Raw genomic sequence first — 27,102 nt, 5'->3', positions numbered from 1 at the left:
AGTGTCTTATGTCCATTAGTTATGGTTATATGGATGCATACAAGCTCCTTCAGTTGATCTCTTACTCCCCTCCCTCCTGTCCCCCAACCCTCCCTGGCCTTCCCACTGCAGTCCGACAATCAGTTTGAGGCAGCTCTGCCACTGTATTTATTATTGGTCAAAAGTTTGTAATGGTCTTAATTATCCATGAAAGAGTGAGATCATGTGGTATTTTTCCTTCATTGACTGGCTTGTTTCACTCAGCATAATGCTCTCCAGTTCCATCCATGCTGTTGCAAATGGTAAGAGTTCCTTCTTTTTAACAGCAGCATAGTATTCCATCGTGTAGATGTACCACAGTTTTCTAATCCATTCATCTACTGATGGGCACTTAGGCTGTTTCCAGATCTTAGCTATGGTGAATTGTGCTGCTATGAACATCTGGGTGCATATATCCTTTCTGATTGGTGTTTCTGGTTTCCTGGGATATATTCCTAGAAGTGGGATCACAGGGTCAAATGGGAGTTCCATTTCCAATTTTTTTGAGGAACCTCCATACTGCCTTCCATAGTGGCTGCACCAGTCTGCATTCCCACCAGCAGTGCACAAGTGTTCCTTTTTCTCCACATCCTCTCCAGCACTTGTCGTTTGTTGATTTGTTGATGATGGCCATTCTGACAGGTGTGAGATGGTACCTCATTGTTGTTTTGATTTGCATCTCTCGGATGATTAGTGACTTTGAGCATGTTTTCATATGTCTCTTGGCTTTCTGAATGTCCTCTTTTGAAAGGTGTCTATTTAGATCCTTTGCCCATTTTTTGATTGGATTGTTTATCTTCTTTTTGTTAAGTTGTGTGAGTTCCCTATAAATTTTGGAGATTAAGCCCTTATCAGATATGACGTTGGCAAATATGTTTTCCCACGAGGTGGGTTTTCTTGTTGTTTTGTTGATGGTTTCTTTTGCTGTGCAGAAGCTTTTTATTTTGATGTAGTCCCATTTGTTCAGTTTCTCTTTAGTTTCAACTGCCCTAGGAGCTGTATCAGTGAAGAAATTGTTTTGGCATATGTCTGAGATTTTGTTGCCTTTGTATTCTTCTAGAATTTTTGTGGTTTCCTGTCCTGTCGTACATTTAAGTCCTTTTTGAGTTTATTCTTGTGTATGGTGTAAGTTGGTGGTCTAGTTTCATTTTCTTGCATATTATCTGTCCAATTTTCCCAACACCATTTATTGAAGAGACTATCTTGGCTCCATTGTATGTTCATGCCTCCTTTGTCAAAAATTAATTGAGCATATTGGTTCGGGCTAATTTCTGGACTCTCTATTCTATTCCACTGATCTATATGTCTGTTCTTGTGCCAGTACCAGGCAGTTTTGAGAACAGTGGCTTTGTAATACAGCTTGATATCTGGCATTGAGATCCCACCTACTTTGTTCTTTCTCAGGATCGCTGCAGCTATTCGGGGTCTTTTTTTATTCCAGATGAATTTTTGGAGAGTTCGTTCTAGATCTTTGAAGAAGGCCATTGGTATTTTAATGGGAAGTGCGTTGAATGTATAGATTGCTTTGGGTAGTATGGACATTTTAATGATGTTGATTCTACCAATCCAAGAACATGGTATGTTCTTCCATCTGTTTATGTCTTCCTCTATCTCTTTTTTCAACGTCCTGTAGTTTTCTGAGTAGAGGTCTTTAACCTCTTTAGTTAAGTTTATTCCTAGGTATCTTAATTTTTTTGGTGCGATGGTAAATGGGATTGTTTTTCTAATCTCTCTTTCTGAACGTTCACTATTGGTGTATAGAAATGCCTCAGATTTCTTGGGGTTAATTTTGTATCCTGCTACATTGCCAAATTCATGTATTAAGTCTAGTAGCTTTTTGATGGAGTCTCTAGGGTTTTGTATGTATAATATCATGTCATCTGCAAATAAGGACAGTTTTACTTCCACTTTTCCAATTTGGATGCCTTTTATTTCTTCTTCTTGCCTAATTGCAATGGCTAATACTTCCAGTACTATGTTGAACAGGAGTGGTGAGAGTGGGCATCCCTGTCTTGTTCCTGTTCTTAGGGGAAATGGTGTTAGTTTTTGTCCATTGAGTATGATGTTGGCTGTGGGCCTGTCATATATGGCTTTTATTATGTTGAGGTATGATCCTTCTATTCCCACCTTTCTGAGAGTTTTTATCAAAAATGGGTGTTGGATTTTGTCGAATGCTTTTTCTGCATCAATTGATATGACCATGTGGTTTTTTTCTTTCAATTTGTTTATGTGATGTATCACATTTATTGATTTACAGATGTTGTACCATCCTTGCATCTCTGGGATAAATCCTACTTGGTCATGGTGTATGATCCTTCTGATGTACTGCTGGATCCGATTTGCTAAGATTTTGTTGAGGATTTTGGCATCTATGTTCATGAGGGATATTGGCCTGTAATTCTCTTTCATTGTGTTGTCTTTACCTGGTTTTGGAATTAGGGTGATGCTAGCTTCATAGAATGTGTTTGGAAGTGTTCCTTCCTCTTGAACTTTTTGTAGTAATCTGAGGAGGATAGGTTTTAGTTCTTCCTTGAAAGTTTGGTAAAACTCCCCTGAGAAGCCATCTGGTCCTGGGCTTTTGTTTGCTGGAAGCTTTCTGATGACTGCTTCAATTTCTTCCATAGTTATTGGCCTATTGAGATTTTTAGATTCTTCCTGATTGAGTTTTGGAATGTTGTATTTTTCTAGGAATTTGTCCATTTCCTCCAGGTTGTCTAGTTTGTTGGAGTAGAGTTGCCCGTAGTATTGTTTAACAATCATTTGTATTTCTGTGGGGTCTGTTGTTATTTCGCCTCTATCATTTCTGATTTGGTTTATTTGGGACTTCTCTCTTTGCTTCTTGGTGAGCCTGGCTAGGGGTTTGTCAATCTTGTTTATCCTTTCAAAGAACCAGCTCTTGGTTTCATTGATTTTCTGTATTGTTTTTTTGGTCTCTATTTCATTGATTTCTGCTCTAATCTTTATTATCTCCTTCCTTCTGCTCACTCTGGGGTTTTCTTGTTGCTCTCTTTCTAATTCTTTGAGTTGTAGAGTTAGATGATTAACTACCATTTTTTCTTGTTTTTTGAGATAGGCCTGTAGAGCTATAAACTTCCCTCTCAGGACTGCTTTCATTGTGTCCCAGAGGTTTTGGATTGTTGTGTTTTCATTGTCATTAGTGTCCAGGATGTTTTTAATTTCTTCTTTGATGTCATTGGTAACCCAATCAATATTTAATAACATGCTATTCAGCTTCCAAGTGTTTGAGTATTTTGGGTTGTTTTTATTGTAGTTTATTTCTAACATTATGCCATCGTGGTCTGAGAAGATGCTTTTTATGATTTCAATCTTCTTGAATTTGTGGAGACTTTGCTTGTGACCCAATATGTGGTCTATTTTTGAATATGTCCCATGAGCACCTGAGAGGAATGTATATTCCGCAGCTTTGGGGTGAAGTGTTCTGAAGATGTCAATTAAGTCCATCTGATCTAGTGAGTCATTTAGGATTGCTGTTTCTTTGCTGAGTTTTTGTCTAGCGGATTTATCCAGTGATGTCAGTGGTGTATTAAAGTCCCCTACTATGATTGTATTGTTGTCGATCTCTCCCCTGATATCTTCCAGGAGTTTTCTTATGTATGTGGGTGCTCCTGCATTGGGTGCATATATGTTTACCAGGGTTATATCTTCTTGTTGTATTGATCCCTTTAGTATTATGAAGTGGCCTTCCTTATCTCTGGTTATGGCCTTCACTTTGAGGTGTATTTTGTCTGATATAAGTATTGCTACCCCAGCTTTCTTTTCCTTTCCATTTGCCTGAAAGATATTTTTCCATCCCTTCCCTTTCAGTCTGTGTGAGTCCCTTCTAATGAGGTGGGTCTCTTGTAGACAGCAGATGTATGGGTCATGTTTTTTTATCCATTCAGCCACTCGATGTCTTTTGGTTGGAGCATTTAGTCCATTTACATTTAAAGTTATTATTGAAAGGTACTTGTTTGTAGCCATTTCTTTTTTTGTGTGTGGCTGTTTTCTTTCTGAGCTTGATATTTCTTCTTTTTACACCAGTCCCTTTAGCATTTCTTGCATTGCTGGCTTGGTGGTGATAAACTCCCTTAGCCCTTTTTTGTCTGTGAAGCTTCTTATTTCCCCTTCAATTTTGAATGATAGCCTTGCTGGATAGAGTATTCTTGGATTCAGTCCTTTGCTTTGCATCACTTTGTAGATTTCCGTCCATTCTTTTCTGGCTTGATGTGTTTCTGTTGAGAAATCATTTGATAATCTAATGGGAGATCCCTTGTATGTTACTTTCCGTCTCTCTCTTGCAGCCTGTAAGATTCTCTCTTTATCCTGAACATTTGCCATGGTAATTATGATGTGTCTTGGTGTGGGTCTTTTCGGGTTCACCTTGTTTGGGACTCTCTGGGCTTGTGTGACTTTTTTCTTCCCCACCTCAGGGAAGTTTTCTGATATTATTTCTTCGAATAGGTTTTCTAATCCATGTTCATCTTTCTGTTGTTCTGGCACCCCTATTATTCGTATGTTGTTTCGTTTCATGTTGTCCCAAAGCTCCCTTAGGCTCTCCTCCTGTCTTTTAATTTTTTTCTCCATTTGCAGTACAGTTTGAGTGTGTTTTGCTTCCTTGTCTTCTAATTCACTAATTCAGTCCTCCGCTTCTCCCAGTCTACTGTTGATACTTTCAATGGTGTTTTTTATTGCAGCTATGTCGCTCTTCATTTCTTCTTGGGACTTACTTAAGTTGTTGATTTTTTCATCTGTTTCTTCTAGCTTCTTGCATAAGTAGTTGATTTTTTCATCTGTTTCTTCTTGCTTCTTGAACATCCGGTGCATGTACTCTAGGAACCTTATTCTGAATTCTTTTTACGTCATGTTGCATATCTCTGTCTCACTTAGCTGCTTTTCTGGCGAGTCCTCCTTTTCTTTCCTTTGGGGGTTTCTTTGTCTACCCATGTTTGATCTCACTGACATGACTAGTTGTTGAGTCGTTCAGTGGCTGGACCCTGGGTGGCAGTGGCTGCTCCCTGGGTGGCAGTGGCTCCTCGGGCTGTGGTTGCTCCTTGGGCGGTTGTGGTAGCAGCGGCTCCTCTGTTGATAGCAGAGCCTCTGGTGGGCGCTGTTCACAGCTGTGGTGGCTCTTCTGGCTGGTGGAGGGAGGTTTCACACACAGCAACTGTTCCCCAGGCAGAGCGTGTGGTGATCAGGAGGCCGCTGTTGCTTGAATCTGCTGCGTTGATTTAAAGGCACAAAATACAACACAACAAGGCACAACGTACCAGGCACTGAACACTATTGTATTTACGATATTACTAACCCCAAATAAAGGTGGCCACCCGAGCTAAGAGAGTTAGGAGATAAGGGGGAAAGAAGAGAAAAAGGTAGAAGAGAAAAAAGAAAGAAAAAAAGGAGTGCAAAAATGAAATTGGAAAAAGGGAGGGGAAAAAAGAGGAGAAAAAAAAAAGAAAAAAGAAAAAAAAAGTAAGAGAGAAAAGAGAATGAAGTATAAAAGGGGAAGAGACTATTTATATGAGGAGAAAACTCCTATAGATCCGCCACTAATACCAACAAATTACAGCAACAGATTCGTGGAGATGAATACAAACTACAAACAACCAATAATATCAAGCGACGCAAGGGAAAACAGAAGCACAGAATTAACTGGGGGGGGGGGGGGGGGAGGGAGGGGCAGGAAAATAAAAAGAATAAGCAGTCTAACCTCACAAACAATCCTAAAAAAAAACAAACTCGTCAATCAAGCAAACAACAATAAAACAATAGAGAGAGAAAAGAAGAAGAAGAAGAAAATAAAAAATAAAAAATAAAAAAAAATAAAAAATAAAAAATAAAAAATTGGATAGTGAAGGAAGATAAGGGAAAGGTGTATAAGGATTTAGAGCAGGGGATTGGACGTAGGATATATAAGTAGGGTGAAATTTTGACAGGGGGTAAAAAGAATAGGGAAAATCTAAAGCTGGAGTAGGGTAAGAGAAACAGGACAGCAAAAGGGAAAAAGTGGGGAAGATTGTTTAGCACAGAGGCAAATTGAGGTAGAGAAAAATGTTGCTAAAGGAACGATGAAAATAGAATGGAGAACATTAGTCCCAAAATAAAATAAAGACAAAATAAAATGACACTTCAAAAAATGGTAAAATGGTAGCGGTAATAATACTAGTTAAAAATAAAAATGTAGTAGCTGAAAGGGCAAAATCAGGTGATGGAGAAAAAGAAAAAAGAAAAAAAAAAGAAAAAAAAAAGAAAAAAAAAACAACAAAAAAAAACAAAAAAAAGAAAAAAAATGTTTTCTTAGTTAAAAGGTGAAAAAGTAATTTAAAAAAATAAAAATAAAAATGTGCAGTAATGCAGGTGCTTCAGATCTTCTACTCTTCTTATTGGCACGCCCGGAATTCAGGAGAATGTTGAATTTCCCTCTGATACACTGTTCCTCTGTGTTGTAAGCCACAGTCCTGATTTTAAGGCCGGCCGTAAAATCCCCTTATTGCCTTATCTGTATTTACAGAAGAGTCAGTTCGTGGCTCTGCCTCTGGGTGGCAGTGTGTCTGGATTGACCTCCGAGGCTATAAGTTCTCTCTGGCCAGGAGCTCTCTATTGTACCTGAACAAGCTCCGCCCAGAGCTGGTTCCCCAGGCGCCACTCCCAGGTCTGTTTCCCAGGCTCCCCGAAAACAATCTTCCCCTACAAGCTCTGCTAGTGACCCCAACTGGGCAATCACATGCACTGGGGTCAACAATCAAACTCACAGAAGTAAGAGGAAGTGTGTAAACAAGAGCCTGGGAAGCTGTGCGAACTCGCAGGGTTCCACCCTCCAGAACTGCGCGGAGTCTCTGCGCGCACTCAAGCCCCTGGCGCCAAGTAGCCGGCTATCAGGGAAACTCTGAGGCAGCCCTTTTGTATCCAGTCCAACTATGGGCTTATTTATAGTGTTACCTTCTGCCAGCAGCCCTGCGGGAGCCCTCCCCACTTGCGGGTCACGCTGGCCTCTATGGGCGCGGATTTTGGGGGGCGCAGATTTCCCCTCGCGCCCGCGCGCGCGTTCCTCGCTCCAACCTGAATTGCAAACCGCACCTTTGGGGTAAGTCTAACCTTTCCGTGGAGGGATGCAGGTCTCCTCTGGGCTCTTGCAGTCGCGCTGCTTTAGAGTCATTGCCTCCAGGTTAGTAGCCGATCTCTGGATGCGGATACCAGCTAGTCAAGATGGCGCGGTCTCGCCGCTGCGCTGGCGCCCAGGGGGAGGTTTCAGCCTCAATCTCTAACCATCCCCATTTTTTAGGAGTTCTCTGTCTTTCCTGGCTGCAGACTGACTCTCAGCTGAGCCTCCTTAGCTTGATTGGGCTGATTGTTACCCGTTTCAGCTGCTCGCCCTTATCTGCTCCGGGACAAAGCACCAACACGTCCGTCTAAGCCTCCGCCATTTTTTTTCTCTCCCCACTGCTGCCTGTTGTGCTCAAGCATGTGACAGGCATGCTGGGAAGATTAGCTGCCAACAGCTGATGTTGTGTGGGGCTTCAAGGGAGCTAGGATGCCAAGAGACCCGGGTCTATCTCATCATTGCTGTGTGGCCTTTGGGAAGTCCCTTCCCCTCTCTGTAACTTAGATTTGTCACCATCCAATGTCTTCTGCTCCATGCCCCGATGAGCTGTTGTGAGGGTTTGAAGGAGACAATAGATATTTTGCTGTGAAGGTGAAAGTTCAATTCAATTGTACTCAGCAAACGTCGACTAGGGGCTTCTCCATGCTAGATGCCTCTGTTGTGTTAAAGGGCATATGGGAGAGCTAGAGCCAGAGCCTGCTCCCCTCTGGAGCTCATCATCTTCCAAGGGGATATATGCAGAGGCCTAAGCAAATTGCAGGTTGTGGAAGCTAGGATGTCAGAGGAAAAAGCAATGATTTTTGACCTGGGGAAGTGAGGACCTAAGATCATGTAGTCGGTAATGAGGAGGAAGACCATCCAGGCTCAGAGTACAGTAGAGGTGAAGACTGAGAGGTGAGAGAGGACAGTACAGGGGTGGAGAAAGCCAGTTACCCAGTGGGACTAGAGAATGCCTGTGAGAATTGGAGCAGTGAGCCAGGAGGCTGGAGGAAATGAGGCCTGTGTGTCTGGCTGACAGTGAGGGCTTTGTCCTATCGGTGACAGGGACAAGGGGTCCAGAGGAAGGGACTAGCCCTGGGCAGGAGGCCATTGTGGCTGCTTCTCACCAGATGGATGGGAGAGGCCTGAGCAGAGGCGTGGCCGGCACTAAGGCAGGATGTGTGGGATGACAAGGGGCCCCATGAGAGGTTGGGTACAGACTGGCTGTGGAGGCTGAGGCAGGAGAGGACGCTGGGCACAGACAGCTTCTCTCACCACTGCTTTTGTTTCATTAGCCAGGAGCTCTGCCTCAGCGCTGTAGGAAGCCAGGCCAACAGGAGCAGCCTGTTGGGCAATGTCCCCCCTCAAAGGTTCTGGGAGGAGGGTAGGAGTAAGTCCTAAGTCTCAGACTTGTGCTGGGTCCAGCAGACTCATCAGAGCTCAGATTTTGCCATCATTCCCAGGCTCTGAGAGAGGTGAACAGACACTGAGGGCCATCTACCTCTCAACCATTCCCCTCCTCCCTCCTAGCCAACAGAACCCACTTTGGGCCAGTAGGCCCCCTTCTCCTGCATTAGCTACTGCAAGGTGTTGTCATACTCCTCCTCAGGAATGGCTGAGAGAAATGCATGTGACCTAGTTCTGGCCAATGAGATGAGAGGGGTGGTCTGCCAGGGGTTGCAGGGGAGGTTTCAAGTTCCTCATTAAGACCCTTTTCCTCTGGTTTTGGTCATAGCTAGATGGGATGCTGAGAACATTTTGCCTCCATGAGTTGTTGTCCAGCTGAAGATGGCATTTCAGGGATGTTGGAAAGACTCTGAGTCCTTGAGGACACTGCTGAGCCAGTAGATCAACCAATTCTAGCAGCATCCTACACGGGGGACCCTTTTGATGTATGACAATAAATCTCCTTAGAACTTAAGTCCATGTGAGTTGGGGTTCCTGTTACTTATAGCCAAACATGACAAGGGCAATGTCCAGGCTGGCCTCAAAGGGGGCATTTGGCATCAAGGGAGGGGCATCTGTGAAAAGGATGGAGCCCATTTAGCCTCCACCCCAGGCTTGGGCACTTTGCACAGGTTAGCCCTCTACATTTTCCTAACAGTCCAATAAGGTAGTGATCAGTAGGTCTAGAGAAATCGGGCAGCTGCCAAAGGTCACTCAGCAAGTCACAGAGGTGGGTCCAGCCTCAACCCCCTGCCCATAGTGCTTTGGCCTGGTGGGCAGCTGGTGGAAATCACTCCAGCATGTCCAAGAGGCAGATCCTAGGTCCTAGGATCATCCCAGCGCCCCAACTAGAGAGAAGAGGGAACTGAAGCTCAGAGTGGGGACAGGGCAGGGGTCTGTGTGAGTTCTGAGCGCAGGGCTGCTGACTGGTGTCCCTTCCAGGTGGGGTTCTGCCCACTAACCCCCTCTTCTCACTTGTACCACAGAAGCTCGCCTCTCACTGCTGGCACCTGGGCACCTCTGTGCTGGCTGCCAGTGAGCTCTCAACCTGGTCCAACTGCCATAGTACTGGGTGACCTTCAACAAGTGTTCTGCCATCGCTGGACCTCTGGCCATGAGTCCCACACGTGCAAGAGGCACTGCGGCAAGTTTCTGTATTAAGGGGTCCCTCCACCACCCAGACTAGCCAGGCAGCAAAAGCAGCCAGAGAAGGGCTGGGGGTGGGGAGAGGTTCACTCATTAAAGCAGCCATGCCTCCTGCCCCTTGGGACTGCCTGCTGATTGGTTTATAATTTTCTGGGCAAATGCAGGGCCATGTGTGAGATGACTCTGGGGAAATCAGGCCAAGGATTGGCTTGAGTTTGAAGCCTTTGTCCCCAGGGTCCCCCTTTGTTCCACCCCTCCCTACCACCATCACTCTTGTCCATGTCCGTCCGAACTTTCTTCAAATGTCTTTGCCTTTAAATGAGGTTCTGTGGCTCTGAAAGAGTGCCGCATTTTACATTTGCCATGTCAGGCATGAACATTGGTGGGCAGACAACAGGAAGAACTTCCCAAGCACCCTGTCTTCTTTAAGGCCCCTAGGAATGCTGGGACCATCATGTGGGGCAAGCTCCTGCTGAGGTGCAGACCATGGGAAAAGATGAATCTGGCCATTCGCCTGGACTCAGACACTGTCTGCAAATCCCTCCCCAACATACTCAGACACTCTGGCCCCCTCTCCCACCCTGACATGCACCTGCACCTGCACACCTGTGCTCTTGTTCCCACTTGCCCTGCACCAACACTCCCTACTGAAAACTCAAGTCCGCAGCTGGATGCCCAGGCTTCACATCCCTCTCACCTCTGATTAAAAAAATTTTATTGTGGTGAAATATACACAACAAAAATTTACCACTTTAGCCACTATCTACTTTCAGAACTTTTCCAACATCCCAAACAGAAACTCTTTACCATTAAAAACTAACTTTCCTGTTCTCCCTGGCCCCAGTCCCTGGCAACTACCATTCTACTTTCTGTCTCTGAATTTGCTTCTCTAGGTACCACATGTAAGTGGAATCACAATATTTGTCTTCTTTCTGTCTTCTCGCCTCTGATTTTTACAGCTCTGGCAGCCCCTCCTGGTTTGTTATTAGATTATCCATTACCTGGTGTTGATGTTTACCCTTCACCAGACCAAGAGCTCCCTGTGGGCCGCGTCTCCGCAGCACAGACGGCACCACCCTAGGCGCACAGCTCCACAGGCAAGTGAACAGCTGGCTGGCTGCGTGAGCGACTGAGGAATGTGGGGGAGTTACTAGGTCTGGACCTGCAGGAAGTGAAGCAGGGAAGGAGCCATACCTGAGGGCACCCGTTCTGGCTGACTTGGGCGACATCGAAGTTCATCACAGACGGAATAGGGAAGGAGAGGGGGGTGAAGGGCAACCCCAGGGAGGCTGGGTCCTGGTTCAACTGACTGACCCTGGGGAGGCAAGGAGACAGGGGTCAAGCACTGCTCAAGGCTACCATCCTTCAGGCCCTGTGTCCAGCACTCTTGACGCTGTGCCCAAGCCTGGCAGCCAAGGGCCCCCAAGTGGACTCAGGGTTGATGTGAGAGAGGAAGTGCAGTGGCCCACCTAGGACAGGTAATGGGTCCTGGTCCTTCTGATCACTAGTCAGGGCCTTGGGAAAGCTCATCTTGGCCAGGGGATGGGATGCAGCTCCCACGTTTCCTTTCCCATGACTCACCGTGGCCTTGGCCACATCTGAATGCCCCAGCTGCCCATCTTTAACATGGGTCTTGCATCCCTGCCTCACCTTTGGAAGACCTTGCTAGAATGGCCCACCCCCATGGTGGAATTCTGGTTTAGGCTTGGGTGGCACTCCCCGAGCTCATAGGAGGGCTGGGAGTGAGGGCATCAGTTATCTTCATTCCTCCAACCAGCAAGGAGGGCTCATAGTTCGTCAGAATTCAACAATGGAGCAGATGAGTCAGGAATCCTCCCAGACCATCAGAGTCAGTGGAAGTGACAGAGGCAGATGGCTTCAGGGGATGGTGCTGTCACAGAGGGCACATGTTCCCTGGGGAACTCTCCGCACTGTGTGTCTCCAGGGCCAATCTAGAATGAATCCCCTCCTGAGGACTGTGAATGCCCATACCCAAAAAGAGGTCTGGGGGGAGGGGGATGAGCTGGGGCTGCGGCCAGGGAGACCTCATGGAGGGCAAGGGAGGGGACCCTTGGGCAAGGCTAAAGGTCATGAAGTTCTGAGATGACCCTTAGGCTGCCTTCTTTGGGAACCACCACCAGATAGTGAACCACCTTGGCCTGAACTCGAGTGGTGGGTATGAGATGGAGAGGTAGATTGAAAGGGCTGAGGACCCCCTTTCTTCATCTGTATGCTGATTCCCCTCAGCCTGCTCTCAGGAGAGGTCTGAGCTGCCCCTCTCCAGGGGCTGTGGGTAGCTTCCTGGGTCCTCAGTCCCAGTGGGGAGGCTTGAAGGGCCTCGTGGGGAGGGCGGGGTTCTAGCCATCCCTCTCCTCTGCATTCTGCCCCCCTCCCTTCTTGCTCACACCGCTTGGGCCTTACTCACTTAAACTCCATGTAGTTGGGAACCACCCGGGCAATGACCACCATGGGGCTGGGGTTGTTGATTAGGGGCTCATTTATTCCCCGAACAAAGACCTGGGGAAGAGAGGAGGCAGGTGAGCCCCAAGTGGCCTTTGGCCCTCTCCGGAGCATGGTTAGCTAGCCTGCCTGCCATCTTTCTTTCCAAAGATGGGCTCATTTCTGCCTCTGTACCTCTGCACCTGCTCCTGCCTCTCTAGGGTCTTTATCTGCTCAAGGCTGCTATCCTTCAGGCCCTGTGCCAGGCATTGGGTGGGCAGTGAGAGAAGACACGGATTCTGTCCCACATACCTCCACCGCCATCCCAGGCAGCTCCTGATCTGGATCTGGGTCCTCACTCCTTGTCCCCCCAGCTGAGATTCCTGTGGCTCCTTTTACTTCTCTGACCCCCTCACTGGCCTCTGCTCTTGTCCCGAACCCATCCCCTTTCCCAGGCAATTTGATACGTGGTGGCAAAAACTGCTGTTTTAAAAAGAAATTGGATTATGTAATTCCTCTGCTTGAGACTCAGCAGTGACCTCCCTTTCCCCAACTACCCCTAGAATACATGCCATAATTTTTACCGTGATAGTCAAGGCCTGCACAAATTGGCCTGTCTGCCCCTTGGCCCACATCTCCTGCTAGCCCCCAGGCTCCACAGGGGCAGGGACTTATCTACCTCATTCAGTGCTGTATTTACAGCTTTTAGCAAAAGCACCAGGCTCAGAGTAGAAGCCCCATGTGTGTTTGTGGGATAAATGAATGCCATCAATGAAGAGAAAAGGGGAGAAAGGATAGGAAGAAGCTCTCTGTGTTTATGAGGGTGAGAGAAACAACCAGAGACTTGGGAGGGGGAAGGAGGAGAATAGCAGTGGCCTCAGGGAGAGGGCTGGGGTTAGCTAGTCTTGGAGGCTGGGTGGAATCCTCACTATAGGTCTAATCTAGCTCAGCCACTTACTAAGTCTGGGTCATTAAGTCACTGGCCAGTCCCTGCTCCACTCTGGGCCTTAATGTCCTAACTTGTACACTGAGGGGTTGACCATAATCTCCCTGGTCCTTTTAGTTCTGATCTTCAATGGGAGGAGAGTGCCCAGGAGTAGGGACTTATTCTGGATCCCTCTCCCTTTTCTCCCCTCCACCCTCAGCTCCCTCTCCTAAGCCTCTTGGTCGGGACCCAACCCTGACTCACCTCAGCTGGCTGCCAGCTGACTCCACACAGTTGTGAGCTGATAAGGATTTAAAATAGTGCTTAGTGGCTTTCAGCTGTGGGGCCCTCTGAAGACTGAATCCCTTCACCAAATTCAAATGATGAAATCTCTGATGATGGCATTTCAAACTTGGGTTGGGGGTGGGAGTCTGGGCCTGGGGTATTTTTACTGGAATGCTGTCAGGCTCTATTGCTTGCAGGGACTCCAACAGGTGTAAGGGCTAAGAGGGGGGTCTGACAGGTGAGGGGAAGGGGGACTAATTTATCACTATTCTGGGCTGAATGGTCAGGTGTCGGATGAGACAGCTGCCCAAGCATACCTGCTCATGACAACCCTGTGAATAATAGGAGCAATTTCTTCTCCCACTGTCCTCTCTGGTCTGCCCTCAGGAGCCTATAGGGAGGACATCTATGCTGGGGTAAGGGAGTCGGGAGGGTACTGGAAGGCAGAGGAGCCCAAACTCTAAAGGGGGTGGCTGATCCACAGTGAGGCCCCTGCAGGTCAAGGTGTTCTGTGTGCAGGAAAGGGCATGATTGAAGAGGAGGGTGAGGGGAGCAGAGGGTGCCTACAGGTCTGACACATGCCGGCATCCATGAGGTGGCTGTGGGGAAGCAGATGTGTGGGTCAGGAGATCTGCACTCTTATACCAGACTGTTCTTGGGGCTCCATGGCCCCAGCTGTGAAATGGGACTGAAGAACACTCCTTGCTCTGTCAGCTCACTGTGTTATGGGGTGGATCAGATCACCCATGTCGGGGCAGGGGAAGCCTGAAGCTTGGGCCTCCCTGCCTCCACCCTGATCAGACGCAGGTCATGGCTGGATATGAATCTGTCACTCCTGGGCAGTTTGAAGACTGGGAGGGAAAGGAGAGGGGTTTAGGTATCTGGACTATATCTTCCTGGAGCATCGCTAATCCTCCTGAAGCTGTGAAAGGCTTAGAAAATAACAGTGGTGGGTATATGTGGAAATAGGGCCTGCGCCTGGCCTGGCTAATGGAAGGCTCTATAAATAGTTATTGAATGAATGAATGAATGAATGAATACCTAATTAGAAGACCAGCCAAAGCTCTTCAGAAACAGGATTCAAGGAAATATAGGGTGGCCCTAAAACTTTCACTTGGGGGATGTAGGCCCTACACCAGGGGTCACTACTCTGGGAGGGACAGAACAGAAGAGAAATAATCAGGAGATGTGAGCCAAGGCAGTGGGCTTTTCCTGCCCCCATGAGATTCAGACAGACATTGCACTTTGGGAGCCTCCGTCCTCCCTGTAGCACTCCCTGCATGGTGTGTGAGGAGCAGAGTGAGGGAAAACAAGGCTAGGGCAGGGCTGTATGCCCGGAAAGGCATCATTTATCTTCATCTCCATCTCCATCATCTCTGCCATCCCACGGCTATTCTTCACAAACCACTTCTGCTATTTTGAAAGTCCCAGTCTTCCCCAGACACCTCTGCCCCACACCATCTAAATTTCACCCCTTTCCACCCTGCCCCACCCCCAAGGGCCCCAGGCTGGCACCTCCAGAGCTCTGTGGTTACCATCAACTTGGCGGGGGATGAAGCTGCCCTTCCGGACAACAGTTGCGTACAGTTGGGTCTTGGCAGTGTCTTCATTAGCTTTCCCAGTCTTGTTGGGCTGGGAATAGAGTCAGGGAAGAAGACACACAAGAAGAAGCTTGACTAAGAAGCAGACCCTGGCCATAAATCCAGCCCTCTGCGGACAAGCATTGGCATTGCTCCACCGGGGCGCCGAGCTGATAATTAAAGGCTCCCTGTGAGCCCTTCCAAGGAGATCAATATAATAAATCTTCCCTTGTCTATTTGAATATTTCATTGCCCTTCCAAGGACCATGCCTGCCAGCTGTCTTTGTAAAGATGTGATAACTAGTCTTGGACAGAGAGCCAGGAGGCCTGGTGATGCTCCCAGAACTACAGCTGAAGTAGAGTCTCCCACGTGAATCACTAATCTCTCTGGGCTTTGCTTCCTTGCCTCATTCTGAGGTCCTGAGTGTGGGGTTCTCCTTGAGGCGTAGGGAATTTGCAGGCCCCTGAGATCATGGTTGAGGAGTCACTTGAAAAGGAGGTCAGTACTAGGGCCTGGGGAAGGGAGGCAGGAAGGGAACTAGCCTGAACTGAGCACCTGCTATGCGCTGAGCATAGTAGGTGCTTTATGCACATTATTGTACTTGATCCTCCAAAAGGCCATGTTAGGAGGCATATTACCTTAATTTTGTTGATGAGGAATGGAGGCCCGTGGGGTTAAGCAGCTTCCTATGGATATATAGCTAGCAAGCAGAAGACCTGAGAGAGGAACCCAACAATCCAACTTCGCATTGTTCTTTACTCTGAACCACTGTAGGGAACTAGAATGCGCAATGGAGGAGAGAGAAATGATGCTTCTGCTTTTCTTTGGCCCAGTGCTTGGCACACAGTAGGTACTTAATAAGTACTTGAGCAATGAGAGAGTAAATTCTCCTTTCTACCAATCAGCTCTGGGGAGGGGGGCAGGCAGGGGAGCTGGCCTGGGATGTTCAGACCATAAAATGAGTGGCCAGAGGCCCACTAGATGGGTTCATTCCAGGGAACACTTTATCTCCCATACACCCCAGCTCTCTTCAGGCTTTCTCCTGCCAAGGTAGCATGTGGAGGCAGCACTGAGTGAACTGGTTGGGAGATGGCATCACCTGGACTCACCCTTGACTCTGCACCTCACTTGCTCTGTGATCCAGGATGAGAGGATTCTTCTCTCCTAGTCTCAGTCCTATGTATGCAAAGTAGAATTCATCTTGAGAATTAGAGATGGTGTGTATACCATATAGCCCAGGACCTGGAACATAGCAGGTACTTTGCAAATAATGTATGGCATTGATTTTTAGATATACTCTTACTCTTTCAACATATATGAAATCAGAATGCATTTTCAGTTGGTGTATTCATTTAATGTGGTAGATATTCTATGCCATTTTGGCTGTTTTATGAAGATCAATTTGGAGAATTCCAAATTTTTATGGATATCATTCCTGTCTATTTGCCAGGAGCTGTGTTTCCTGAGCCCCACAAGGTCCTAGACTGGTCATGCTGCAGGGTGGGCTTGGATGCCCAGAGCCACTCTGAAGGAATAGCTTGGGGCTCCCCACTACCTGTCCCAGGCCAGTGCGGGCCAGAGCCCAGGGCTGACTCACCTTCACCAGCTCAAAGTGGTAGGGGTGGAAGACACGCAAGTACTTGATGGGGATTTGATAGAACAGCAGCTCCTCTTTTTTGTTGTTGTCCACCACCTTAAGGATCACATCTGGAGAGAGAAAAATGGAGCACAGAGTTAGGGTCAGGCTTAGCTGAGGTGAGAGACATTGCTGAGAGTAGGGGAGCAGGGGCCACTCTGAGGAACCCACACGCAGGCACACATGTGGGACACACACAGGCACACTTCACAAGCACTGCCTGAGCCCCTGCACAGGATGAGACTCTATGCTAAATGCTGCTAGAACCCAAAGATGCCATTCTCATCTAGCTGGTCTAGAAACTCCCAGCTCAGGGATGGACACATGCAGGACTGAGCCCAGCCCCCATGGCAGAGATATACATGTGCACGCTCAGAGCCACACAGTAAGCAAGAATAGTACCCCCTCCCAGGAATAGGCTCCTTCCCTTGGTCACAAACACTCTCACCTGTTCCTCGGGCAGGGATTATCTCTCACATTTTGCAAAGAGATCTACTCAAGAAATCTCCAATACAACTCTCAGTAAAAGCCTACTCCAACTACATGAAAACTAAACACTAAGCATGATGCACTATTTAGAAAACTCCCTCTAAAGACGCTATATTTTGCCATAAAAATGCATAAACTTCGGGTGAAATCCAAGGAGAACACCAATGACCTGAAAATAGTCATGGCAGTACTACTGAGTGAGCACCTGCTGTGTGCCAGGCATGGGGATGGGTGCTCCTGAGCCTATTCCAACAAATCCTCACCCTTGAGTAGGAAGGAATCACCATCTCTGTTTTTTAAATGTGGTCACTGGGTCTCAGAGAGGTTGTATAACTGATCAACATCACACAGCTAGTAAAAGGCTGATGGGAGAGGCTGAGTATGGTGACTCTTGAGACATTTTCTCCTCTGGAGGTCTATGATTTGAAGAGGAAGAGGAGCTGTGGAGAGAGGAAAGGAGTAGAAGGGTGGATGAAGGAGTGAGAAGGATTGAGGGAGATGGAGGAGGAAAGGAGGTAAAAGAGAGTCCTAGAGAATAATGGGAGAGAGGATTGAGGTGGACAAGTGTACTCTTCTTGTGTAGCCCTCTTGGCCTCTGCCTCTCTTCCCTGAGACAATGACATTTCAGAACCAGGTACAGCTGCCTGTTCTGTGGGCTAGGCAGGCTGGAAGCTCAGTGTTGCTGGCCACTTGGAGCTGGGTGAGTCCTTTGGATTAGGGGGTGGAGGTGGAAGCTGAGGGCTTTACTGATTACTTTTACTCTTTCTTCTCCCCAAAGCTACCCTGGACACATAGAGAGGGAAAGACACTTGCCACATTCCTTCAGAGCTAGCCATATGGGATCCACACTTAAAGGGAAGGGGGCAACTGTGCACCAAAAGGATCTGAGGTTGCCTTGAAGAAACTAGAGTAAAACAAGGGAGTTGAAGTCAGCAAATCTGGGTCCTAGTACCAACATACAAACTTGCTCTGTGACGTTTAGCCAGTCACTTAACCTCTCTGAGCTTCATGTTCCTGCTCTGCAAAATGTTAAAACTTTAAAAAGAAAAACTCTGTCCCTCTCCTAATCTTGTTATAGGGAGGGGAATGTGTTTTTCAAGCTATAAAATTCTAAGCAAGTGCTCCTCATAGCTGTCACTACTTTCCTTCTCGTTAACCATCTGTAGCGCTCCACACGTTCACCCAGCCCTGAGCAGACTGAGAAGACTCAGCTGGGGGATTCCAGAGTTCCAAGCCAAAGCTACAACAGTAGCTGTGGAGGCTGCAGCCCCGCATGGCCATTACCCATGGGCTCTGAGCCCCCAAATCCAGTTGGAATTTGCTGAGGTCAAACAAGGGGTGAGTGCCCTACCTTTCTCCCCACCCCAATCTCTGTGTGGGCAGCCAGCAGATGAGCTGGAATTGGGGTGAATGGACAGCCATACCTCCCTGTTCCTGTCCCTATGCTACAAACATGCTTCATCAGCTTCTTCTCTGGGCACTGTGCCCCTCAGCCTCCCACTGTCCTTTGCGAGGCCAGCGAGCTATTTCTACCGCCAGCCTGCTTTGGCCCTGACACAGGGTCTGAAACCCCCCCTTTGCTTTTCATTAACACATCACTGAGTTACTTCCTGCCCTTCCCCCACCTCTTGGCTGGTCCTCCATCTCCCCAACCCTCCCACTGTAGACATCACCACAGCAACCATTTCCAACAAGCATCCAGCTACTTCAATCTGAAAAGAGGCATCTGCCAATATTCCCTGCCCGCCAGGGCAGGGTCCCCACCTCCTGTCCCTCCTACAGTGAACCCTGCTTCCCTCTCCGCTACACAGATAGGCTTGAGGCCACTCATCACATCCTTTCTTGTGTCCCCCCAGCTGTGTAGAGCCCAGGGCGGGATCCCAGTCCAGATTCACTTGCCACAGTAACAGAGATGCAGGCACACACACACACACACACACACACACACGCTGCACACACAGACATGCATATCTACAGGCACAGTCACAAGCACATTTCTGAACACACACAATGTTCACACATATACATGAACCAGTATGCAGACATGCACAAAGACGGTACACACCTGCATTTGTACGAAGTCCTAGGTCAATTTTTTCCTCCTCTCACATTTTCTCACATCATCCCAACAGCCCCACCTATCCCTTTATGGTGGAAAAAAGTCCTCTGGGTTGGCCCAAGACTAGCCTCTTTCCCTTCGATTTATGTCCCTCTTCAATCTTTTTCTCTCTCCCCATTCACTGTCTTCACAGGGGCTTTCTGCGCTTTTTGGGGTGTGGTGAGGGTGCAAGGAGGAAGGAAAGCCTGTCACCTGAGAGAAGGCCCACCTAAGGGGTGGGAGCCTGAAGTTCTTCTGACTAGATAACACCAGAGAGCAGAGCTCTCACCTGCTCAGGCCCCAGTGGAGAAAGCACAAGTGTGCACATGCATGCGTGCACACGTGCCTTAAAGTGCCTGCAGTGTTCCAATTTGTCAGGACATGGGGACTGGAAAGGCTTCTGGGGGGAGGAGTGAGGATTATCGGGCCGTTTCTGAGAGCAGACCCGCCCCTTGGAAGCACAGGAACACTGCTGTGGACAGCGCTGGGCAGGACCAGGCAGGGTAGGAAGCCGTGTAGGAAAACAGCTAAAACGCTGGACCTACAGTGAGCGCCTGGATGCTGAGTCCCTCAGTCCTCCACTCACTGGTTACTTGAGCTTGAGCCAGTTACTTAAGTTCCCTGAACCTCAGTGTTCCCATCTAGGCAGTGGGAGCAGCATGGGTCCTCTTTGGTGCGACTCCTCTGAGCGAGACTTGGGGTGTGCCAGGAAGCTGTGATGTGCTGCGTCAGTGGGAAATGCAGCAATAACAACCGCGGAAATAACAACAATGGTCATAAAGAAGATAAGCTTCCATGATCTAGAAAATTCATTTATGTAGGACAACTCATTTTTCCAGCAGGCTAGGTAGATGAGGAATGACAGTATTATGATTTTTTTCTTTAAAGTGCTTTTAACTGAGCCCAAGGAGGCATTCAGGTGGCTTCCAGCTGAGTTGAGAGGGAGCCTACTGCCCCCTCCCACACACACCAGGCCCACCCAGCCCCCTGTCTCACCTTCTCGCCCCACATCCTCAGCTTGGATCTCCACTGTGACTGTGTCACCCCAGATGGGGGCTTTGGTAGGCTCTGAGGTCACAGATGTGACTGCCTTGGAGTCCTGGTTCTTTGCTTCCTCAGACGTGGTTTTCCTGGGAGGGGAGGGGCAGGCTGAGTCAGAGGGAGGGCGTCCTGCCTGCGCCTCACCCCTCCTGACTCCACAGTCCATAAATCTGAGCAAGGAGTGGACAGGGCAGGGAGATCTCTTTCCCAGGCAGATACTCATGTCACCTCAGGCCCAGGGGGAGCCAGTTTTGTCTTCTGCTGTTCTGCCTGCTCGGATGACCACACTGTCTCACTGGCCACCTCTGAGGCTTTCACATGGACGCAGGCACCAGAGCTCAGGGTGGGGTGGGAGTGGGGGAGACACCTTGCCTGCCTGTCTTCCTGCCTCTGCCAGTGCAGGACTCCCCAGCAGGCACTTGTGTACACAGACTCTCGTTATCGTCTTGACCATCTTCTCTAGGTTCTGTGTGGTGGGAGGAGGCCTCTGGGCAGGGTGGCTGCGTGGTACTGCCTGGCTGCCCTTCACTTCCCTAAGCTTCTAGCCCAGCTCCCCCAGCTCTGAAACCTTCCAATGAGCACACACATGCCTTCTGCAGCAGCCACTGTGTGCTGCGCCCTGGGCTGGGCACCTGGAGCTGGGCATGAGGCAGGTGGGGTGAAGAGTTTCTGGCCCTCAAGCACTCACAGGTGGTGCAGTGCCAAGCTGTCCAAGGTGGGCTGGAGCTTGGGCCCTCTGCATCCAGTGCATCTCACAGGTCTCTGGGACGAGTCCCTGAGATCCAGAGCCATCAAACAGCTCAGCGAGAGAGTTAATACTTGTTCCGCTGAGGAGGTTTTTATGTCGGAGCTGTAATGGTGCGGCAGTCACAGGTAAGGGGTCATTTGGAGAGTCTGTGGCAGGGGGAGCCTTACCACACACTTGGGTGCACAAACAGCACCCTGGGGCGGAGAGCGGAGATGGTGTCCTTACCAGTCTTGGCCCCACTCCCAGAAGCTCCCCAAGGGAGTGAGGGGCATGGGAGTCCATCTGCCCAGGTGTTAGCAGCACCAGCCTGTGGTCCGTCCCAGCCCAGCTTGTTCCTTTCCTCCAGAAAGCACTCTGCCCCTGGCCCTCACTGCTCCCTCCATCCTCTGGACTGAGTGACACAGTAGCCTGACTCCTTGTTCTCTCCATGTCACAACCCTACTCCTCTGGGTGACCAATCTTGTGGGAGCTCCATCTCCAAGCTCCCCTTCTGCTTTGACTGAGGGGCTGTATGAGTCCAAAACAGGGTCCCTGATTCAGACCATCTGGGTTCCAAATCCCAGCTCTATACCCTACTAGTTGGGTGACTTTGGGCAAGGTATGTAACCTTGCTGTGTCTTCCTTCCTTCGTGTGAATGGGGATGATAAATGCAGGGTTGTTGTGGGCATGAAGTGAAATATTATGTGTAAAGCGCCTGCCACATTGTTAAATACCATAAAGTGTTAATAATAATAATTTTAATTGTCTCTGGCCTGGTGTCTCCCCATTGTCTACAAGTGAGGGTCTTTGGCTGAAGTCCTAGAAAGAGTACAGGCTTTTAGCCACACAGAGTTGGGTTTTGAGCCCACGCTCTCTGAGTTGTGCTGCCCTCAAGGGTACTTGGAAGGGCTGGGGAGAAAGTGTGATGCTCCTGTACACAGAAGACCCAGGGCCTGATGGTCCCTCATTTGTGGTATAAACCACCTGGGTGTTTCTCAATGGGGACCTGACTGAGGGCCGCATGGAGGGGAGTGAGGGAGCGCTGATGGGGGGCTGAGGGGAGCAGGGCTGGGTCTCCCAGAGAGCTGGAGCCTTCCTCAGACTCAGGGTTCACCCTGCCAAGGGGGCTGTCTGGCTTGAGAGGAGAAGGCATCACGGCTGGAGGCCCTGGAGCTCAGCCTGCCCCACCCCCCGGTACCTCCCTCATGCAGAGCAGAGGCTCTATGATCTCTGCTGACTGAAGGGTGCAATCATAACCCTCCACTCTGTGCTCTGCTTCTCTCCCCTGACAGCTGTCCTCAAAGTCAGGGGCCTCGAACTCAAAGCAGCCTCTTACCCACTCTTGTCCGCCTGCTCTGTGAATTGCCTGCAGGATGCTCGCCTCCACTCTTCCGTGGAAGCACTAAGGGAGGGGGTATTCCAGGAAGCTATGGAAGGAGGAAGTCAGCCCTTCTACACCCTGAACACTACTCAAAGCCTCAAAGCTCCTGCACCATGCACAGTTTTTTTGTATCCCCTGGGGGCCTCCCAGTGCACTAGGAAGACAGAACCAAGGGTGAGTGGAGGCCTTAAGTCACAAGCAGTGCAGTGACAGAATTCAGGTTGGAACTCATGACCATGTTGTCAGCCTGTCTTTCATCCTCCTGTTAGCTTTGGCCTCTTGTCCCCCTTCCCTTCTCTACATAAGCTCCTGGGTGTCTGGCAGGAGGAACACCAGGTGGAAAGACAGGAAGGACCATGAGCAAGGCCAAGGGAGCTGACTCTGGTGCTGACTTCACTCAGGCATAGAAAGAGTTAAGCAAGCACCTCTCCTCCCTTCCCTCAGACACACACCAGAGAGGTGGGTCAGGGCTAGGTGAGTGGAGATGAAATAACTCTGGAGGGGTGAGGCCCCAGGGGAAGGAGAGAGCTTTTAGCAAGTGGAGGGAGGCTGTCAGGATAATGGCTTTTCCTGGCACAGCTGACTCTTCCAGGTCTTGATGTTATTCTAGAAACGGAAGAGCTAGAGGGGCCGCTGATTCCACATAGAAGTAGAGAAGGGGACCAACTCATTCCCTGCTCCCAGCCCCTATTCTGTGCCTACAGCTGGGCACATGGAAGGCCATGTTCTAGGACCTTCAGGCCCCTGAGGGAACTAGGTCTCCAGTTCAGTCTCAGAGCCCAGGGGCCTCTCCAGGACCTGCTTCCACACAGCATCTGCAAGATAATGCCCTCCCTCTCTGTCCCTAGAGCTCTGGCCTGGCCTCTAGCTGGGCCTGGGGGAGCTGCTGTTGGCCATGCCACTGTCCTGGGCTCACTTAACTCAGCCATGGTGGGGAGGGTTCAGAGGCACAGTGCAGCAGTCCTGGGTCCCAAGCTGCTGGGAAATGTAACCCCCCACACCTGGCTGGGTGCTGGAGGGGTATGTATGTGTCTGACAAACTCTAGCCAGGTGGCCCTGTGGGGGCCAGGCCCAAGCCCAGCTGTCAGTGGGAGGGAAGACGAAGGACTTTGCTGTCCTTCTGTGAGGTCATAACTAAGGCAAATGTGTGGTCTGGCTCCCAGGAGCTGCTGCTGTGAGCAGAGGTCAGCGGTGGAAAAGTACAGGACATTGATGGATGGTGCACAGGCTCCGGAGCCACCCTCACTCTCCACTGACCTCTGACCACCCTCCAAGGCACACACCTCAAGGATGGAACCTGTGTGCCACTGTCCCTGCCTACACACACACACACACACACACACACACACACACACACACACACACACACGCTGCCCCAGGGAGGTTTGTGTGCCACAATGTACCAGATCTCTGACCCTATCCCCATCTGCCAGCCCTCGAGCTGCCTCCCAGGTCTCTAAGGCTACTTCTAGCACCTGCCCAGCCTGTCCTCTTGGTCTTCCACACGCCTCAAAGCCTCAGAGCGTGAACAACTGTCAAGGTCTGGCCTCCTCCCGGGCAGGGCTTTGGAAACCCAGGATGCAGGCCACCTGGCTTTTCCTAACTGCCAATCCCAGACACCAAGCTTGGGTCTGTTCTGGCTGCTGGGTTCCCGGCTGGGCAGACCCCTGGTTCTTGAAAGACCAGAAGGATGCTCCTAGGGAAGGAGATAGTTAGGCAGACTGAGAAGGATGCATGCCAGGCAGAGCCTCTAGATGGATGGTGGTAAAATGAGAGGTCTTGTGACCTTTTGACCTAGTCCACCATAGCCCTGGTGCTTGCTCACCTGGGGAACTTGGAGGTGGGGATTCAGGTTCAGATTAATATTGTTCCAGCCCTGGTTGGGTGGCTCAGTTGGTTGAGCATCATACTGTGCACCCAAGGTCACTAGTTTGATTCATGGTCAGGGCACATGCCTGGGGTTGCAGGTTCAATCCCCTGTCAGGGTATGAGGCAACTGATAGATGTTTCTCTTACACATCAATGTTTCTCTCTCTCCCTCTCCTGTCCCCTGTTTCTAAAAAGATCAATAAAAAGATTGCTCCAAGCCATGACCTGTATGTCATGATTGGGCCTCATTCTGCCCTAAGAAGGCAGGGTAATTCCCCTCTACCTGTACCCTTCATGCTGGCCTCTGAGTCAGGAAGGCCAGCCTCCTCCATCCTCCAGGCCAAGAGGCAGCCAGACTCCCAGGCCACAGGCCTACCTCCATCCCTGGAAGGCACAGAAAAAAACCAATCCCTGCTCCTTGACCCAATAGGGACAGGATGTGAGAGTTGTCCTGGGCAGGAGCGGTCATCTAAGCAGGGTGGGCTAAGGCTGGATTCTTGTGTTTCTGTCTCTTCATCTGCTGGACCTGGAAGGGAATGTTTCCTGGAAGAGGCAGGGCTTGAATAGATGAAGAGGAGGGGGCATGAGCTGGCTCATGGGCAGGTCTAGGGCCTGGGGAGGGGCTGGCTGGCTGATCCAGGTCTGTGGGTTGGGAGCATGGGGTGAGGTAGTCAGAGAGAAAAGCAAAGCTTGTGGTCCTCTCTGACCTGTTCTCTCTCCAGCCCCCTTCTCTTCATGCCCAGGTGTAGTGTTCTCTAGCTTTGGCCAAGCTCCCCTGGGATTGCTGGGCAAGAAGATGTGGCCAGAGGCTCCTCAAAGCATGAGTGGAGATGGAGGCAGGGAGTGTCTGGTCTCCCAATTCACCAGACAATAGCCCATCAACAACACTCCCACTCCATGCCTGCCCCTCCCCCAGCCCCTAATGCAGTTGGTCCTGGTAGGTTTTGAGTTCTTGGGAGGCTGCTCAAAGGAAAAGAAGGGGTGCCTCTCAGACACATATAGAGGACACATAGCTATGGAGAAGTCACTGGCCCCTGAGAGAAGAGGGAGCAGCGAAGCTGGATGTGGAGGTTGCGTCTGAGTGGGAGGAGGCGGCCATGAGGAGAGGCCTAGAGATCCTAACTGAGCTGAGGCAAGTGGTCTGCATGTAAAAACTGGCCAGTTTTACACAGCCACCTGGGTTTCAGGTTTATCTTTTAAATTTGAGAGAGCTGCCTGCATTCTTCCAAGGCAGAAATCAGCGGGGGTGACTCGGGCTGCTTTTCGAAATAACCTGTGTGCTCTCCAGTTCGCCACAGTTGCCTCCACTCTCTATTGCATCACACACCTGGCTGACTGGAGCCCTGAAGGCACTGACTTTGCCTTCCCAGGCACCATTCCTCTGAGAGAAGCTCACTGTGTGTGTAAGGACCACAGATGACAGAAATGGGGAGAGCACAAGCAGGAGGAACTATATTGGAACCCAAACACCAAATTCCTGCCCAGTGGCCTTCCTTACTTTTCAATAGATGCTGGACCATCTAACATCTGGCCTTGAAGCCTATGGGGCCAGACAAGGGCAGAGGGAAGCCAGACAAAGCCTGGAGGGAGGATCAAGCCTCCTGGCTACTCATGGTGTCCTGGGAGTCAGGAGGAGCCCTGCCAGCAGCTATGTCCATGCTCAGAAACAGCCTGGGCAGAATGCCATGAGGACACCAGGAAGGCCCCCTGGCCCGCCTCCCTGCCTGAGATCTCCCCACAAGTACTTACTTCTCTTGGTAAGCACTGCTCTCTTGGACTGATCCTTCAGGGTCCTGGCACTTCCCAGGGAGAGCTCATGCCTTTTGGGTCTGAGTGAGTGTTTCTGGCATGAGAAGATCTCAGTGGCTTGGGCAGTGGTGATAGGGGGGGAACTGGAAAGAATTCTTATGGCTTCAGTCTGGCTGGGGGTGTCGCAGGCCAACCCTTCCTTAACCACTGATGCCAGCTGTGTTTATAGTTCTGGGATACAGGAATGTTCTCACTGAACAAAAATTCTGAAGCTCTGAGTGTAGAGGGACTGACATTACGGGAAAGTCAGACCCACTGCCAGCTCGGGAACCTGAAGGGGGAATAAGACCCCAGATTCCCAGGCCCTGTGCTGGGCCTTCTCCTTCGCCATGTGCCTCTTCCGACAGGCATCCTGCTGGGAGAGGGAAAGAGCCTGGGCCTCTGCCAGAGCAAGTGGCCAGTGACTAGATGGTCATCTTCATGTGCTCCACTCCCACTGGCAGCCACGTGACCTCAAGTCCATTCATTGCCTGGGGCCTTGGCCTCCTTGGCTATCACATGGAGCCAAGGCAACCTGCCTCCCAGGGCTATGGCATTAGAGCCAGCGTGTGGAGAACCAGGCTCTGAGTGAGTACAGCCATGATCACTGCCTCTGTCACGATGAATAATGATTAATTTCTTTTGCTGAGCCCAACCCTCTGGCTGCTGAGATAAGCCTGTGAGTCATGCCAGGCCTCCATCCACTCCACCCAAATCCCTGTCCTTTGGGGCCCTTTGGCTAAGGCCCATGGCCAGACAGGGGAAAGTGTGAGCAATCCAGATCCTAGCGGTGGGGGGGGGGGAGGGGGGTCCTCAGACTTCTCTGGAAATCTGGCTTAGGGCCCTGATGCAACAGGTCCCCTTCCAAGTAGGCAACTGCTACATAAGGATCAAGGCAGGGATGAGGTGGAAAGAACTTTTGGATTCTGGAATCCTGGATCCTGGCTTGGTTACCTACTAGTTCTGTGACTTTGGGCAAGTCACAGAAATGCTCTGAGCCTTAGTAACCTCATCTGTAAAGAAGATAATATTTCACCTAGCTCACAGGACTAAGCAATAATTAAATGATACAAAACACACACAGACACACTGAGCATGTTTGCCAGGTATATGGTAGGCACTAGCATAAATATAACCTTTTTAAACTTCCCTCC

At 49.6% G+C, this 27,102-nt stretch overlaps 1 protein-coding gene across 1 annotated transcript in view; it reads right to left on the bottom strand.

The window, feature by feature from the left end:
• CCDC33 (coiled-coil domain containing 33) overlaps positions 1 to 27,102 on the bottom strand; it is a 105,025-nt gene that overhangs the window by 63,809 nt on the left and 14,114 nt on the right. Inside the window, exons 3-7 of the mRNA XM_006087941.1 lie at positions 20,138 to 20,271; positions 16,516 to 16,625; positions 14,853 to 14,969; positions 12,114 to 12,205; positions 10,883 to 11,003 (exon numbers count right to left, since the gene is read on the bottom strand). Coding sequence (XP_006088003.1) covers positions 10,883 to 11,003; positions 12,114 to 12,205; positions 14,853 to 14,969; positions 16,516 to 16,625; positions 20,138 to 20,271 — 574 coding nt within the window. The remainder of the gene's footprint in view (positions 1 to 10,882; positions 11,004 to 12,113; positions 12,206 to 14,852; positions 14,970 to 16,515; positions 16,626 to 20,137; positions 20,272 to 27,102) is intronic.

The sequence above is a fragment of the Myotis lucifugus genome, unplaced genomic scaffold, assembly GCF_000147115.1.
Source record: "Myotis lucifugus unplaced genomic scaffold, Myoluc2.0 scaffold_41, whole genome shotgun sequence".
Classification (NCBI taxonomy): domain Eukaryota; kingdom Metazoa; phylum Chordata; class Mammalia; order Chiroptera; family Vespertilionidae; genus Myotis; species Myotis lucifugus.
The sequence above is the reverse complement of the archived record's forward strand: the minus strand, read 5'-3'. Positions and strand labels throughout refer to the sequence as shown.